General features: G+C 40.4%; 1 protein-coding gene across 1 annotated transcript in view; it reads left to right on the top strand.

Moving 5' to 3' along the window:
• The window catches only part of LOC129645359 (uncharacterized), a 288,071-nt gene that overhangs the window by 185,786 nt on the left and 83,819 nt on the right, over nt 1–18,466 (top strand). Inside the window, exon 10 of the mRNA XM_055570431.1 lies at nt 1,533–1,766. Coding sequence (XP_055426406.1) covers nt 1,533–1,766 — 234 coding nt within the window. The remainder of the gene's footprint in view (nt 1–1,532; nt 1,767–18,466) is intronic.

Raw genomic sequence — 18,466 nt, 5'->3', positions numbered from 1 at the left:
CTTCCAAATTGCTGTGTTTCAGAGAGATAAAGATTTTTTATGGCTTGCTGACTTGAATCAACCACGAGAGCCAGCAAAAGATGGCTAAGCGGCCATGCATAGTAATTCCATTGGTAAATGACAAAATCTTTGTTTGTATGACATTTCCAAAATTACTACAGAAGATGAATCTGAAATACAAAATGTCACATTTGGCATGCAAAACTATCACAATATATTTCAGTATAAAATTCATAGAGGCGTTTAATTTAGAATGTGTTTAATAACTCAGTCTGCCTGCATCAGTAATCCTGCCTTGAGGTTTAAAGAGATTGTCTTATTTATTCACACGGTGTTAATTTTTAAAATATTTTTGGCAACGAAAATGCTAAGGTTAAGTCTTTATTGTTAATTAAGATTTTATAATTAAACCAAAAAATAATTGTTATTCTGATTAGTGGTTAAGTCTGACTTGTATGAAAAAAGCAGAAGAAGTTTAGCAACTTTCATTGTTTACTTAACTGTGATTTGATTCCAGAAGCATACTGTCTATATGGAAATATATATTATCTCTCAGAAAATAAAGTCTAGGCAGGATTAAAAAGTGCTTTACTGTTAACTGCAGATTAACGAATGGTGCTACCAACATCGGTAGCCAGGAGAGTAACCTGTTTCTAAAAATGACATTAATTTTGCTTAAAGCACAATGTAATAGAGAATTCTTTAAGGTCAAATTAGCCTTAAGGCTATTAGGGTAGGAAACATGACTTTATGACTTTTGAGTTATTAATAATCTCAGTTTAATTTTTGTGTAATCTGAAGCAACAGGACATTAAACAGCTTATCAGTTTGTACCAACTTTTCAGCATTTACTAAAAATGAATGGCCCTTTGGTCCCAGCTGAAGGTAAGCAATGAAATTCAAGTGTGCCGTAAAATATTCTTCTATCATATTCTTTAGCTACATGCAGTTCATGCCAAGTTTTAGGCTGAAGCAGATAGAAATGCTCTTCTTCCTTTATGTATTTAGACTCTCAGTTGAACCCTGTGGGGCAAAGTGACCTCATGTTGAAATTAGAGGCAAGCATTCGATCAGGTGAGGCGTTAGCCTGACCTGTTTTGCACATCACTCATCAATGGGGCCCATGATCTGTGATTAGTGAGAGAGGTGAGGGCTGTCACCGTTCAAGCTTGCTGTCCATGTTCATCCATCCCTTAAGAGGCCTGCTGTGTGGCTTTCAGAAGTGTCAGTTTCCTGTCCATTCTATCTCATTATAATAGATGAATGGTTTCTGATGTCACAGATCATTAACATACCACGCTTAAGAACTGGCTCAACTTTCCCTCGAATAATCAGTAGGCATGCCTTTTGACCCCCTAATTACATCTCCTGTAGTCCGCCTCTGTTATCACAGCTAACACCTGACAATTACAGGTTGAGTAAAAATAATTGTCTACTTTTTCCCTCCCTGAGAAATGCACTGTGGCTAATTGTGTGGTTTTACCCAATTCCTGCATCGTTCAAGAAATTCAAGAAACCTGTCTTTTCTTTAGGTTGAGCAGAGTCGGTCACCTCAGCCTCTTCAGATACAGATGAAGTGCATCAGGGGTCTCAAGAACAAGGTTCCCCAAGGCTCCTACCTCCTCAAAGTGTCCCTGCTTGGTCAACCAGGCGGTCGTGTCTTGCAATGGAACCCGGAGGAGCAGCTGAAGACCAGGACACGCCCAGTGAGGCACGGTGGAAACTTTTATGATGTGGGACTGTTTTTCCATGAAAGCCTTTATGTGGTAAGCTGGTCTTTTTGCACATGGATCACTATCTGTCCAGCTTTTCACCTTAGATGGTTTTAGATATTCAACTTTGTGCACTAAACAGAAAGAATTTCATTCATTATTTAGCAAATACCCAATAAGTATCTGGTATGAGCCAAGCTCTGTGTTACATGCTGAAAGGTCACTAACATGTGTATTTTGTGTGTGTGCAATTGTGTGTATACCTTGGTAGGCAGCCGGGGACACTGATTGTAGGTGAGAACCCAGCTTTAGGTAGGAAGAAAAGATGGCGGTTGTTCGGAAAATAGATTATGGATATAGGGGAAAGTGTTTACCAAGCTAAGGAATTCTGGAGGAGACAGTGCTGGAGGAGGAAGCTAGGGTTAACTAAGATTAGAGAGTGATCATGGATGCAAGGATGAGAAGTGAGGGGTTCGAGATCATTGAGTCACCTTTGGAAGCAGAGAGGATAAGCTTAGCTTTTTCTCAGGCAACAGCACCAGGCAGACTAAGACAGGGACTGCAGCCCACAGAGAAGAGAGGAAGAGGCTGGGTTCGCCCTAGAACACTCACCATGTTCTGGTGCTTGAGATGCCAGGCTTGAGAGCAGACTTTGCTAATACAGAATGCCTTTTACACCGTTAATTTGGATGAACATTGTAACAATCAGTGTAGGTATCATGGGGGACCAGGGCTGACAAGATTCATTGAGGAACCAAGCCTCAGTTGACTCATCTGTGAAACAGGAGTTAAAAAAATCTGCTTACCAGAGGCATTACAAAAAATGAGGTGATTGTGGAAACGCACAGTGGCAATACACAGTAAGAATTCAGAAGTTTCTGTGGTTATTATCGTTATCGTTATTCTGTCTCTCTGATGGAAAAGCCCATAAATGTTTTCCAGGTGACTTTCATTTTAATACATATGACAAATGCTTATAAATATATATATTTAAACTTTTTATTTTATATTGGAGTATAGCTGATTAACAATGTTGTGATCGTTTCATGTACAGAGTAGAGTGACTCCGCCGTACATATACATGTACCCATTCTCCTCCAAACTCCTCTCCCATCCAGGCTGCTGCATAACATTGAGCAGAGTTCCCTGTGCTGTACAGGAGGTCCTTGTTGGTTATCCATTTTAAATAGAGCCCTGTGTAAAAGTTGACCTCAAACTCCCTAACTAGCCCGTCCCCTCGCTTTTCCTCCCTGGTGGAGGAAAATTTGTTCTCTAAGTGTGTGAGTCTGTTTCTGTGATAAACACATATTTTGAACAATTTTTGAATTAACCTTGGCTTGAGAACAATGTTGATTAACATTGTTTTTCCTCTGATGAATGACCCCCAAAGCCTTGTTAAGACGTGTGGGGTGCAGGTAAGAGGCGTTAGTTAAGGGAGGACATGGAGAAGACTTACCCCCTGGGGGAGCCCTCTCCCCTGTAGAACCAGACTTTGAGGACAGGTGATAAGAAGGCAGCAGGTGCAGTTCAGCCCATGAGCCGAGATCTTGGTTCTTGCTATTTATCTCGGAGCAATTTCAGGAATGTGGTGACAGCTAAGATTTTAGTTAATAATTTAAAAAAAGGGTCCAGCCAGTACCTAATGGACAACTACATTCTTCTGGTAGAGTTTAATTAAGTACCTACCCTTTTACAGCTTGGATCTGGGCTACTGAATATGTCATTCAAAGAGCTTGCTATCTAGAGGCATCTGTATAAGTAGATGTTTTACGTTTACATGCATGCTTAGTCACTCAGTTGTGTCCGACTCTTTGCCATCCCATGGGCTGTGGCCTGTCAGACTTATCTGTGCATGAGATTCTCCAGGCAGGAATACTGGAGTGGGTTGCCATTTCCTTCTCCAAGGGATCTTCCCAACCCAGGGATCCAACCCGCGTCTCTGGCATCTCCTGCATTGCATTCTTTACTGCTGAGCCACCAGGGAAGCCCCTAACAGAGAGTGCTACAGATTAAATGTCAGGAGGGTTTAGTGGACAAAGAGGTCCATCAAGAATGTCTTTGGGGACAAGAAGCAAAGCCGCAAAGAGACTGATGTTGTCAAAAAATATGCACAGCGTTGAGAAGTGCATCAAGTCCATAGGGGAAAGCAGAAGCTGATCATTCCTCCAATATGAAATGCTTTTTTTCCCTTCCTGCCAAACAGAACACAGAGTATCTTGGAATAGTTGAAATAACAACCCCCAATTTTCTTCCCCTGTGTCAGAAGCAAACAAACCAAAATAATTACCTCCTGCCACAGCCAAGGAAAATTTATTCTTTAACAGCCTGACAAAATGTCAGTGAATTACATCCATCCCTTGGTATCACCTAGCAAAATCCTGGATCCCCAAAGAGGTCTACTGGGCTATTTCACATGCAGTGTATGTAAGAAAAGTACAAAAATTCAGGACAAAACAGAAACAAGCAAACCACCAAGACCTCCAGAACTTGACAGGAAAGAGAAGTCATCAGAGGCTGTTTGATTTCAGAATAAAAATGCTGTTGCTCAAAGTTCTGCTCATTCCACTAGGTTCTAGCAAGTTTTTCCACTAACCACACGGTTCTGCCTGCCAGTCACTCTGCTGGCAGTTTGTGGGAGACTGACAGTCAAAACAGCAAGGTTTGAAGAAGTGTCATTTTTCAGCAGTAGGAACAGATAACACAGAAACACACAAATGTGTTTGTGTATATAACCAATAAAAGGGCATCTAAGATATTTATGTCATTCCTTTCCAAATACAAGCTGAAGTCAGGATCATTTCTCCATGAACAGGAGAAACTGGCTTCATACGGTTGTTTGAGAGCTCAAGACATCTTACTCATGTTAAACACGGAAAGATGGTCATCTATTTCTATGCAGACAGGAGGGACAGTCTTCCCTGGTGGCTCAGATGGTAAAAATTTGCCTGCAATGAAGGAGACCTGGGTTCAGTCCCTGTGTGGGGAAAATCTCCTGGAAGGGAATGGCAACCCACTCCAGTATTCTTGCCTGGAGAATTCCATGCACAGAGGAGACTGGTGGGCTACAGTCCACGGGGTCTCAAAGAGTCGGACATGACTTAGTGACTAAACAACAACAACCAAAGGATACCAGTCATATGGTGGACTTTGGTAATAGTATCTGGGCCTAAAGAATGTTTCATTAATTACTAGACAGAACTGTTATGCTTACAATTCTCATTTGCATTGGTATAGGGATGGGCCATCTTAAAAAAGGATATAAATAGTAGGTTAAAAAGCAAAACCAGCAAAATGCAGGCAAAGAACATTGATTAATGAATTTAAAATATTTTCTGAAAGGTCAGGCGCTCATGTTGGGCTAAGCCCCAGGCAGGTCTAACCAACATGACCAGGCCCCTTGTGTGGAGCAGGTAACCCATGCTGACTCCAAATTTGCTGACATAACAGAGTTATTATTTCTGGAAGGATGTAGCATTCTGGAGCAATTTCTGTAATGATTCCATTAAGACCATGGTTTCCTTCAATTTAAGCCTATATATTTCACTTTTCACATTACTCTACACCACACAGGAAATAAAACCATGTCTTGGACTGAGTGTTTGTGTTACAAGAGGAAAAAAATTACTTGATTTTGATGGTACTTAACCCCATTTTATTCCATAAGTGCATCTATGTTTTTTTTTAATTACCTGTCAGTGTGAATAATGAGATTTTATGAATACTAGTTTAAAGGCAAAAACTGTTCTTATATTAAATTGTGGCAATTTTTAGGATTCCTTGATGAAGACAGCAAGAACATGACATAATTTCCTTGGATAGTATTTACAAACACCCTCTATAGCTTCCCAAGTCGTGCTAGTGGTAAAGAATCCACCTGCCAATGCAGGAGCCATAAGAGACTTGAGTTTGATCCCTGATTTGGGAAGATCCTCTGGAGAAGGAAATGGCAACCTGCTTAAGTATTCTTGCCTGGAGAATCCCATGGACAGGGGAGCCTGGCAGGCTGCAGTCTATTGCATAGAGTTGGACACAATTTAGCAATTAAGCATGCACAAATTACCTCACAGTCGTATAAGTTCAGTTTACCAACAATGAATACAATAAGGAAATGTTCAGTTCAGTTCAGTCACTCAGTCATGTCTGACTCTTTGCGACCCCATGAATAGCGGCATGCCAAACCTCCCTGTCCATCACCAACTCCCGGAGTTCACTCAAACTCATGTCCATCGAGTTGGTGATGCCGTCCAGCCAGCTCATCCTCTGTCGTCCCCTTCTCCTCCTGCCCCCAATCCTTCCCAGCATCAGAGTCTTTTCCAATGAGTCAACTCTTCAAATCAGGTAGCCAAAGTATTGGAGTTTCAGCTTTAGCATCATTCCTTCCAATGAACACCCAGGACTGATCTTTAGAATGGACTGGTTGGATCTCCTTGCAGTCCAATGTTAAGATAATCTTAAGAGCCAAATCTTGGTGTTAGTAGTTTCTAAAATAGAAATAAATCTGATTGAGAAGAAACACAATTTAGAGAAAAATATATCATTTTAACATTAATTATATATGGGGAACCTGTCACTGTGAAATAGTGAATAAGGAAATAAATATTATTTTGTGGTCTTATGACTTCATGTTTATTTAGTCTTATCTCCCCTCTTTAAACTACAAAAACAATATTTTAGGTAAATATTTTCAAAACAGAGAAGTGAGCTCATAAATTGACTACCTTGAGGCATGAGCAAACTTAACCTTGCTCATTCTCCTGTGGAAAGGTAGATGAAAGCCTGCTGATGTGCCTTCTAGAAATTTCCAGAGTACTCAGTCATGCTTGGAGACCTCCCCAAGTGCATCAGTTGATGTTAACAGCCAACTTGATTATTTTAAAGGCCAGGAAGAAGTTTGTCCAGATGATTTTTGAAATTTCCAAGTGAAAATAGCCATTTTGGCCTTTCTGATTATAGAAGACAACTTAAGCTCTTTGCGAAGAAAATCAGAGAATTAAAAAAATACATGTCAAAGTCTAATTTTCAGCAAGCATGTATTCCTGTTCCGGAACCACATTACCTACATCCACACTTACCTTCCTTTTATTAGTCATAGCTGTCTAACTACACAAAGGAGATAAATAAATATATAATTTTGGGTTTGATAAATAAATATATAATCACTTCAAACTTAGGAAAGGAACATAGGTAATAGAAGAATCACACTAAGTGGTGCCAGCCGACACTATGTGGAGTAAGCAAGTTACTCCGCTGAGTCGGCTCTGCTTTTCTGACTGACATAATGGGGAGACATAGAAAAATGTTATTGCTTTAAATACTGAATTTTGGAATTGTTTGTTATGCAGCAATGGATAACTGAGGAACTTATTTGGCCCCTTCTATGACCAAGCATATGCAGAGTACATCATGAGAAATGCTGGGCTGGAGGAAGCATAAGCTGGAATCAAGATTGCCAGGAGAAATATCAATAACCTCAGATATGCAGATGACACCACCCTTATGGCAAAAAGTGAATAGGAAATAAAAAGCCTCTTTTTTTTAAATTTTATTTTATTTTTAAACTTTACGTAATGGTATTAGTTTTGCCAAATATCAAAATGAATCCGCCACAGGTATACATGTGTGCTCCACCCTGAACCCTCCTCCCTCCTCCCTCCCCATACCATCCCTCTGGGTCGTCCCAGTGCACTAGCCCCAAGCATCCAGTATCATGCATCGAACCTGGACTGGCAACTCGTTTCATACGTGATATTTTACATGTTTCAATGCCATTCTCCCAAATCTTCCCACCCTCTCCCTCTCCCACAGAGTCCATAAGACTGTTCTATACATCAGTGTCTCTTTTGCTGTCTCGTACACAGGGTTATTGTTACCATCTTTCTAAATTCCATATATATGCGTTAGTATACTGTATTGGTGTTTTTCTTTCTGGCTTACTTCACTCTGTATAATAGGCTCCAGTTTCATCCACCTCATTAGAACTGATTCAAATGTATTCTTTTTAATGGCTGAGTAATACTCCATTGTGTATATGTACCATAGCTTTCTTATCCATTCATCTGCCGATGGACATCTAGGTTGCTTCCATGTCCTGGCTATTATAAACTGTGCTGCGATGAACATTGGGGTACACGTGTCTCTTTCCCTTCTGGTTTCCTCAGTGTGTATGACCAGCAGTGGGATTGCTGGATCATAAGGCGGTTCTATTTCCAGTTTTTTAAGGCATCTCCACACTGTTCCCCATAGTGGCTGTACTAGTTTGCATTCCCACCAACAGTGTAAGCCTCTTGATTAAAGTGAAATAGGAGAGTGAAAAAGTTGGCTTAAAGCTCAACATTAAGAAAACTAAGATCATGGCATCTGGTCCCATCACTTCATGGCAAATAGATGGGGAAACAGTGGAAACAATGTCAGACTTTATTTTGGGGGGCTCCAAAATCACTGCAGATGGTGATTGCAGCCATGAAATTAAAAGATGCTTACTCCTTGGAAGGAAAGTTATGACCAATTTAGACAGCATATTAAAAAACAGAGACATTACTTTGCCAACAAGGTCTGTCTAGTCAAGGCTATGGTTTTTCCTGTGGTCATGTATGGATGTGAGAGTTGGACTATAAAGAAAGCTGAGTGGATAAGAATTGATGCTTTTGAACTGTGGTGTTGGAGAAGACTCTTGAGAGTCCCTTGGACTGCAAGGAGATCCAACCAGTCCATCCTAAAGGAGATCAGTCCTGAGTGTTCATTGGAAGGACTGATGTTGAAGTTGAAACTCCAAAACTTTGGCCACCTAATGCAAAGAGCTGACTCATTGGAAAAGATCCTGATGCTGGGAAAGATTGAGGGCAAGAGGAGAAGGGGACGACAGAGGATGAGATGGCTAGATGGCATCACTGACTCGATGGACATGAGTTTGAGTAAACTCTGGGAGTTGGTGATGGACAGGGAGGCCTGGCATGCTGAGGTTCATGTGGTCACAAAGAGTCAGACACGACTGATTGACTGAACTGAACTGAACTGAACTGAACTGAACTGCACTGATGACCAAGAACTGGGCTTCCCAGGTGATTCAGTGGTAAAGAATCTGCTTGTCAATGCAGGAGATGTAAGAGATGGGGGCCCGTTCCCAGTAGGAAATGGAAAACCCACTCCAGTAATCTTGCCTGGAGAATCTTGGACAGAGGAGCCTGGCAGGCTATAGTCCATGGGGTCGCTGAATTAGACACGACTGAGCATGCATGGGCAAATGACCAAGAACTGTATTGAGAGTTGGAGAAATAAAGTCAGGAATCTCAAATTGCTTGGGTAGCTGTTGCAAATTTAGTCTTGTGTGCTTAAAGAAAAAGAATCATTATATATCTGTATTCAGAGTTGGTTCACCCAAAAGGCATTTGATTCCTGTGTGCAATGCCTGGTCCTTGAGTTATGCTGTGTGTATGTACAAAGGAAGATGTGGGAGATGGGAGCAGATAGGTAGAGGGCTCTTATAGACTATTGTGTTCTCTCCAAATTCATGGGCTGAGGTCTTAAATCTCAGGACCTCAGACTGTGACTATGCTTGGAGACAAGGTCTCTTTAAGAGGTTAAGTTAAAATGAGAACACCGACGGTGGGTCAGTCTCTCAGCCGTGTCTGACTCTTGCAACCCCACAGACTGTGGCCTGCCAGGCTCCTCTGTCCATGGGATCCTCCAGGCAGGAGTACTGGAGTGGGTTGCTATTTCCTTCTCCAGGGGATCTTCCCTACCCAGGAATAGAACCCAGGTCTCCTGCATTGCACGCAGATTCTTTACCAACTGAGGTACAAGGGAAGCCCACTTGAAGCTGGGGTAAACCTGTAGCTGAGAACACTGGGGTAAATCCTAATCCAGTAGCACTGGTGTCCTTATAAGAAGAGGAGATTAGGACACAGAAGCCATGGAAGATCATGTGAAGACACAGGGAGACAAGCAAGAAGAGAGATTTCCAAAGAAATCAATCCTGGCATCATGTTGATTTCAGACTTCTAGCTTCCAGATCTTTGAGAAAATAAGTTCCTGTTGTTTAAGTGTTCCAGTCATGGAGCTTTGCTATGGTGGTCCTAAAAAAACTAATATAAAGGCTCCTAAAGAACTGGTGACAATGAATTGTCCTTTGATTTAATGGGAAAGAAGAAACAATGACTAACTTCAACCTTTTAGAATTCAATACATCAATTTGCCATCATTGAAATAAGGTCTAAGAAAACCTGGCTTCAGCTTGCTGTGTTATTGAGCTATTTCATGGGTATATAGAATTTTAAGAAGTATGCACTCATGTGTGCTGAGTAGCTTCAGTTGTGTCTGACTCTTTGCGAGCTTATGGCCTGTCCGCACCAAGGTCCTATGTCCATGGGATCCTCTAGGCAAGAATGCTGGAGTGGGTTGCCACGCCCTTCTATAGGGCATCTTCCCTATAGACCCAAGGATTGAACCTGCCCCACTTAAGTCTCCTGTGTTGGCAGGCAGGTTCTTTGCTGCTAGCGCCACCTGGGAAGCCCTTTAAGAAGTAGCTTCCCTGGTGGCTCAGACAGTAAAGCATCTGCCCACAATGCGGGAGACCCAGGTTCGATCCCTGGGTCGGGAAGATCCCCTGAAAAGGAAATGGCACCCACTCCAATACTCTTGCCTGGAAAATTCCATGGACAGAAGAGCCTGGTAGGCTACAGTCCATGGGGTCGCAAAGAGTCAGACACGACTGAGCGACTTCACTCACTCACTCAAAGAAAGTGAAAGTGAAGTTGCGCAGTCCTGTCTGACTCTTTGTGACCCCATGGACTGTAGCCTACCAGGCTCCTCTGTCCATGGGATTTTCCAGGCAAGAGACTGGAGTGGATTGCCATTTCCTTCATTTCCTTCACCAGGGGATCTTCCCGACCCAGGGATTGAACCCGGGTCTCCCACATTTTAGACAGACGCTTTCCCATCTGAGCCACCAGGGAAGTCCTAAGAAGTATATCAACCCGTTAATATTTATACTTCAGTGTGGCAAGGTATCGTTATTATAGCAGGTGATGGGCACCATTTTTGTTTTACTGGAGGGAAATCCAATATGAATAAAATGGCAACTTTTCAAACATGACATTTAGTCCATGCATGTAAATCAAACTGAGAATCTATTATTCATTATTAAAGGGGTGGCATATTTTTATTACTCTGAGAATGAAACACAAATACTGTGAAAAATTTAGTGCCTTTTCTTGAACTTTTGAGACACTTATCATGTAGTCATCTAGCTAGTACTGGCGGTCATTTTAAAATATAGCCATGAAATTAATAAGTTTGGAGTTTTATACCTGAAAAAAGGATGCTCAATTTCAGAGAAATAGGCAAATTTATTTTTTATTTAAAGCTTCCCAAATACTTAAGATGGTAAAGGACTTAAGTAATGTTCAGATTCCAGTATGTATATGAAGAATATAGTTCATATTCTTGTCATTATTAGTCATGGTTCCCAGCGTTCTTTCCTGAAGTGCTTTCTGAAAACGACATATATCAGAAACTGATTAAAATGACCTAAAGTATTAATTCTTAAACTATGATGAACCCAACATTTCGCAAGAGGTTATTTTCTGTGTGACATTTAATCTCAAAGAATTGAAATGATTTTAATAACTCATGGGAAGGAGTGATCTTAGGAAAACCAGAGCTTGAGCATGACTGCTTTTTTTGATTATTGATTATTACCATGCATAATGAATAGCCCTGGCTATTAGCATTCAATACTTTTGGAAAATGACTTAATCTCCTGGGCCTCAATTCCTTCGTTTGTAAAATGGGAATCTAATACCTAATTCATAAAGATTTAGTGAGCATTAAATAATGTGATGTACAGATTGCTCAGTATAGTGGGTTACATGTAGGGAATAACAAGTAGCTATAATTGTTTTTTACTGATAATAATCTTCTTTGTAGCATGTTTTCTTCTTTTTGCTATGTTAGATTTCTCGAGCCCTTCAAAGCATTGCTTCAAGAAATATTTGTTGATCCATTCTTGATATCTCTCTTCTAAGAAAACTCGGTTTCCATTAAATTTATTCAGTGCTCTTTTGCCTCTATTCCTTGTTACTAGGTGATGTGAAAGGTTTCAGGGCCATCAGTGTAAAAAGCCGGTTGTCATTGTCTCATATTCTCTGGCAGGGAGGAAGAGTAATGTGCGTCGAGTCCTGCACTATGCCAGTTTCATCCCTAAGCGTTTAAAATGTCCAAATAAGTGCAAATTTCACACCACGCAATCTATTGTTAAATCCATCTTGAGGATGAGAGAAACAGATTTTTGAGATGAGAACTTGACCAGATGTTCAAAGCTGAGATTCAAACCCAGGTTTAAATCACCCCACAGTCCAAACACAAAGTTTCACAATCTGCCCTAAAGGACACAGCAAGAATTGATATGTTGGTTTTTTAAATCTGTAAACTACTCATCAGTTCCCATAATTTTCTTCATATTTTTACCAGACTTCTGTCTCTAATGCCAAGTCTCTCGCTCTTTTCTGGCTCTTCTTCTGTCCTCTGTGTCTGTTTTGTACATGTGTTCACATCTGATTTACTCAGAGTGGAGCACCCTGGTTACCAAATAGTAGTTCTTGTTCACTCTGCATGCAATTGAATAATCAATTCAATTTTTACCAGCCTCACTTGGGCATAAGGCTGCTGTATTACATAATACTGACAGGTGGTCACTTAATGTTAAATATATTTGGCAGCATTAGAATGTAAACTTCTTGAGAGTAGGGACTGGTGTCTGTTTTGTTCACTGCTGAATCTCTGCCACCTAGAAATGTGTCTTGATAAATATTTTTTTAAATGAATGAATAAACCTAAAACTTCTAATGAGTTACATGGCAGACTTCAAATAGATGAGTATTGACTGCCTTATAGTTGAAAAGGTCCATACCATTTCTGTCCTTTATCAAGCCCATCTTTGCATGAAATGTTCCTTTGGTATCTCTGATTTTCTTGAAGAGATCCCTAATCTTTTCCATTCTGTTGTTTTCCTCTATTTCTTTGCATTGATTGCTGAAGATGGCTTTCTTATCTCTTCTTGCTATTCTTTGGAACTCTGCATTCAGATGTTTATATCTTTCCTTTTCTCCTTTGCTTTTCGCTTCTCTTCTTTTCACAGCTATTTGTAAGGCCTCCCCAGACAGCCATTTTGCTTTTTTGCATTTCTTTTCCATGGGGATGCTCTTGATCCCTGTCTCCTGTACAATGTCACAAACCTCATTCCATAGTTCATCAGGCACTCTATCTATCAGATATAGGCCCTTAAATCTATTTCTCACTTCCACTGTATAATCATAAGGGATTTGATTTAGGTCATATCTGAATGGTCTAGTGGTTTTCCCTACTTTCTTCAATTTAAGTCTGAATTTGGCAATAAGGAGTTCATGGTCTGAGCCACAGTCAGCTCCTGGTCTTGTTTTTGCTGACTGTATAGAGCTTCTCCATCTTTGGGGGCAAAGAATATAATCAATCTGATTTAGGTGTTGACCATCTGGTGATGTCCATGTGTAGAGTCTTCTCTTGTGTTGTTGGAAGAGGGTGTTTGTTATGACCAGTGCATTTTCTTGGCAAAACTCTATTAGTCTTTTCCCTGATTCATTCTGTATTCCAAGGATAAAGGACAGAAATGGTATGGACCTAACAGAAGCAGAAGATATTAAGAAGAGATGGCAAGAATAAACAGAAGAACTGTACAAAAAAGATCTTCACGACGCAGATAATCACGATGGTGTGATCACTCACCTAGAGCCAGACATCCTGGAATGTGAAGTCAAGTGGGCCTTAGAAAGCATCACTACAAACAAAGCTAGTGGAGGTGATGTAATTCCAGTTGAGCTCTTTAAAATCCTGAAAGATGATGCTGTGAAAGTGCTGCACTCAATATGCCAGCAAATTTGGAAAACTCAGCAGTGGCCACAGGACTGGAAAAGGTCAGTTTTCATTCCAATCCCAAAGAAAGGCAATGCCAAAGAATGCTCAAACTACCACATGATTGCACTCATCTCACATGCTAGTAAAGTAATGCTCAAAATTCTCCAAGCCAGGCTTCAGCAATATGTGAACTGTGAACTTCCTGATGTTCAAGCTGGTTTTAGAAAAGGCAGAGGAACCAGAGATCAGATAGCCAACATCTGCTGGATCATGGAAAAAGCAAGAGAGTTCCAGAAAAGCATGTATTTCTGCTTTATTGACTATGCCAAAGCCTTTGACTGTGTGGATCACAATCAACTGTGGAAAATTCTGAAAGAAATGGGAATACCAGACCACCTGACTTGCCTCTTGAGAAATCTGTATGCAGGTCAGGAAGCAACAGTTAGAACTGGACATGAAACAACAGACTGGTTCCAAATAGGAAAAGGAGTACGTCAAGGCTGTATATTGTCACCCTGTTTATTTAACTTATATGCAGAGTACATCATGAGAAACGCTGGACTGGAAGAAACACAAGCTGGAATCCAGATTGCCGGGAGAAATGTCAATAACCTCAGATATGCAGATGACACCACCCTTATAGCAGAAAGTGAAGAGGAACTAAAAAGCCTCTTGATGAAAGTGAAAGAGGAGAGTGAAAAAGTTGGCTTAAAGCTCAACATGCAGAAAATGAAGATCATGGCATCTGGTCCCATCACTTCATGGGAAATAGATGGGGAAACAGTGTCAGACTTTATTTTTCTGGGCTCCAAAATCACTACAGATGGTGACTGCAGCCATGAAATTAAAAGATGCTTACTCCTTGCAAGGAAAGTTATGACCAACCTAGACAGCATATTCAAAAGCAGAGACATTACTTTGCCAACAAAGGTTCGTCTAGTCAAGGCTATGGTTTTTCCTGTGGTCATGTATGGATGTGAGAGTTGGACTGTGAAGAAGGCTGAGCACTGAAGAATTGATGCTTTTGAACTGTGGTGTTGGAGAAGACTCTTGAGAGTCCCTTGGACTGCAAGGAGATCCAACCAGTCCATACTGAAGGAGATCAGCCCTGGGATTTCTTTGGAAGGACTGATGCTGAAGCTGAAACTCCAGTACTTTGGCCACCTCATGTGAAGAGTTGACTTATTGGAAAAGACTCTGATGCTGGGAGGGATTGGGGGCAAGAGGAGAAGGGGACGACAGAGGATGAGATGGCTGGATGGCATCACTGACTCAATGGACGTGAGTCTGAGTGAACTCCGGGAGTTGGTGATGGACAGGGAGGCCTGGCGTGCTGCGATTCATGGGGTCACAAAGAGTTGGACACAACTGAGCGACTAATCTGATCTGATAGTTGAAAAGTGTTTTAACTTTTTAAACAATTTGGTATTTTATGCAGATGTACATTCTTCATTTTATTGGAAATGCTGCTGAAATGCCGTAAATCCACCTTTGTCCTTTTGTGTCTGTTCTCTACATCTGTTCACATCTGATTTATTCAGGGTTCAGAACGCCCTAGTTACCAAATAGTAGTTCTTGTTCACTTTGCATGCAATTCAACAATCAAATCATTTTGAATTCTCTAAAGGGGAGGAACTTGCTTCTATATTTGAACTCACTCATATTCAGAGGGAATAAGTTTTAATATTTCAACATCTATACAAAATGCTTTACAATGACTTTTAAGGCACTAATTCTCTTATGAACACTGAGTGAAGTCACAAAGGGCTGACGTGGGTAAAGAATTTCTCCAAGGTCACATGGTCTGGTAATTGCGAAGAACAAGGCTGGCTATCTTTTCCTATCCATCTGCCTCATGCGTGTACCAAACAGTAGTCCATGGCTTTGAACTGATGGGGCTCTCAGAGTTTTAGTGGTTGGCAGGAAAAGGATTTATGTGCAAACAAACAAAAAATCACTAAGTTCAAGCACCAATAAAGGTCAATCTAGTAGACTGCAAAGCTGAGCATGTCAGGCCCCTGCTTAAGCTCCCCTAGTGGCTCCATAACACTCAGACTAAAAATCCAAATTCCTTACCTGGCCCTCCAAGCTTTATGTGATCTGGTTCCCATCCTCCTTTCTAATTTCCTTGCATGTGGCTTTTCTGCTTGTGTGTTTCATTCGAGTTTCACTTTCTCTTCTCTGAACAGACCAAGCTCATTCTTATTATAAGGTCACTGTATTAAACGTGGCTTCTGGCCATGAGGTTCCTCCTCTAGCCTTGACACTGCTGTCCAAGGTCAAGTGCCCCCTCCTGAGACAAGATTTTCTTAATAAAATAGCTCCTCCTCTGGTCATTTTCTAGTATATCTCTAATTTCCTTTTATTATTCTAATATCCTTAGTGATCAAGTAGAGCATTTATCACTATTGACATCATCTTATTTATTACTTGTCTTCTCCCCCACCAGATTGTAGCTCAAAAGAAAAAGAAGTTTTGTTTAATTGTTTTTATCATCAGTGCCTAAAACTGTTGCTGAAGTTGTCATTTAGTTGTTAAGTCATGTCCGACTCTTTTGGGACCCGATGGATGAGAGCCTACCAGGCTCTTCCACCCATGAGATTTCCTAGGCAAGAATACTGGTGTGAGTTGCCGTTTCCTTCTCCAGGGTATTTTCTCTGGCCCAGGGATTGAACTAGCACCTCCTGCATTGGCAGGCAAATTCTTTTACCACTGAGCTACCTGGTAAGCAGCAAGGGTGTGGTTGCATAGTTTCATTAAAATGGTTCTCCTTTTACATTTGTTTGGCATTGAGTAATACCAAAAAGAGATATTTGCTGAAATATAAATGGGCTTTTAATAAATGTGTGTGAATGAATGATTGAATGAAGGGAAGCATAAATTTAGATATGGCTTTTGACATAGTCAAATCAATAATGTTAGTAGCTGGGAGAACATGAACAAATCATTACTTGTCTAAATCTTTTTTCAATCACCTGTAAAATGGGCTAATATTAACCACATTGACATGCAGATCAAATGTTATAATGTGCATGTAAGAGCTTTGTAAAATATAAGATGCTGCACAGGCATTAATATTATTGCCAGATATATCTTTGGTACCATGTGGGTTTCCCAAAGGGAAAGTGTTGATTAGCAATTATTGCCAAAAATTTTATCCTTTCCAAATGATGTATTTGCCTGTTCCTTGTAAAACCATTTGTGGTTAATTTGTTGGTCTTTGATCTAATCAGGCTGCAGATGTTCAGAAATGCCATCTTTTTGTGCATTGAGGCTCAGTCACTGGGGTTTGTAAAAGTAATGGGCTGTGCCCAATTTTTCCCCAATGTCTTCAACTCTCAGGGACAATGAAGGGAAAAATCTATCTTTTGCCTAACAAGGAGAAACTGAAAAGAAAATTTAACTTTTTGTTTTCACAGTCAAAAAAAAAGGGGGGGCGGAATATGGGGGGAGAAATCCCAGAACTAAATTTTCTAAATTAAAATATTCAATTAGATTTTGCCATCTCCCTAGAGTGAAATATTCTTAGTTGAACATTTGAGTAGCATGTGAAGAGATGAGTTATGACATATTGAGGTTGAGGTCAGGTAATGGAATTGCGATGTAATGAGATGACATGCCATATATTTCCTCTTGATTTCAGTCATGTTTGATGGAAAATGGTGGCAAGGCCATATTTTTTAGCCAGTAATTATTCAGGTATGAATCAGTTTGATCTCAGACAGAATTGTGCTTGCCCTGAGCTGTGGAAGTCAATTAGACATGTGATCAAGGACACACGAACCTGTCTTGTCTTGGTATCTATATTGGACATTGATTCTCAAAGTCTCTTCTGAAGGACCATGTGAATCACTATTACCTTACCCTGCCTGTAAAAATAAAAATTCCCAAGCTTCACCTCAGACTTACTGATTTAAGGATGAGAATGGGCCCTAGAAGTCTGCATTTTAAACAAATGCCTTTGGGTAATTCTCACACAAACCAAATTAAAGGGTAATTCTCACACAAACCTAGATGATGTCCTTGAGGACATCATTGCACGATTGTGAATGTTTCCCAAATAATTAAATTTGTTCTTAAGAAATCACAAAATGAGATTCAGGGACGGTAGGTTTGAGAGATCATAGACCTCTTATCTCATTTTAGGGAGATTTTTATTTCAGAATTACTAATTTGTAAGCTATCTGATGAATCTAACACTTGGACTCATTATTTATATTAAAATTATAGTTAATTTGCAATGTTGTGTTAGTTTCAGGTGTATAGCAAAGCGATTCAGTTATATACACAATTGTCTGTTGTTGTTTAGTTGCTAAGTTGCGTCCGACTGTTTGGAACCACATCGACTGTAGCCAGCCAGGCTCCTCTGTCCATGGGATTCTCCAGGCGAGAATACTGGAGTGGGTTTGCCATTTCCTTCTCCAGGGGATCTTTCTAACCCAGGAATGGAACCCGGTTCTCCTGCATTGGGAGGTGGATTCTTTACCAGTGAGCCCTCAGGGAAGTCCATATGTGTTTATACACATATATATAAATAAATAATATAAATTTTATATAAATAAATAATATACAAATTATATTTAAATGAACAAATAAACATATAGCATTCATATTTATAAATATATATAAACATATAGGCATTTGCATTTGTAAATACATATATATATTCCGAAAGACTCATTCTTTAAGGATCCTGGAAGATGAAGTTAAGGGTGCTGGGATGATGGAGCTCTGTTGGAGGAAGCATGTTTTCCCTTGATAAGCTCTGGGTCTGCTTTTGATGGCTGAACCCAGTGGTAGCAATGATGGAGGGAACAGGCTGAATACAGAGAAACATGTGGGGGAGAGCCCAGCTCCTCAGTCTGTAG

This window comes from Bubalus kerabau, chromosome 3 (genome assembly GCF_029407905.1).
Source record: "Bubalus kerabau isolate K-KA32 ecotype Philippines breed swamp buffalo chromosome 3, PCC_UOA_SB_1v2, whole genome shotgun sequence".
In the NCBI taxonomy this organism is placed as follows: domain Eukaryota; kingdom Metazoa; phylum Chordata; class Mammalia; order Artiodactyla; family Bovidae; genus Bubalus; species Bubalus kerabau.
This window is presented reverse-complemented; position numbering and strand designations above follow the sequence as displayed.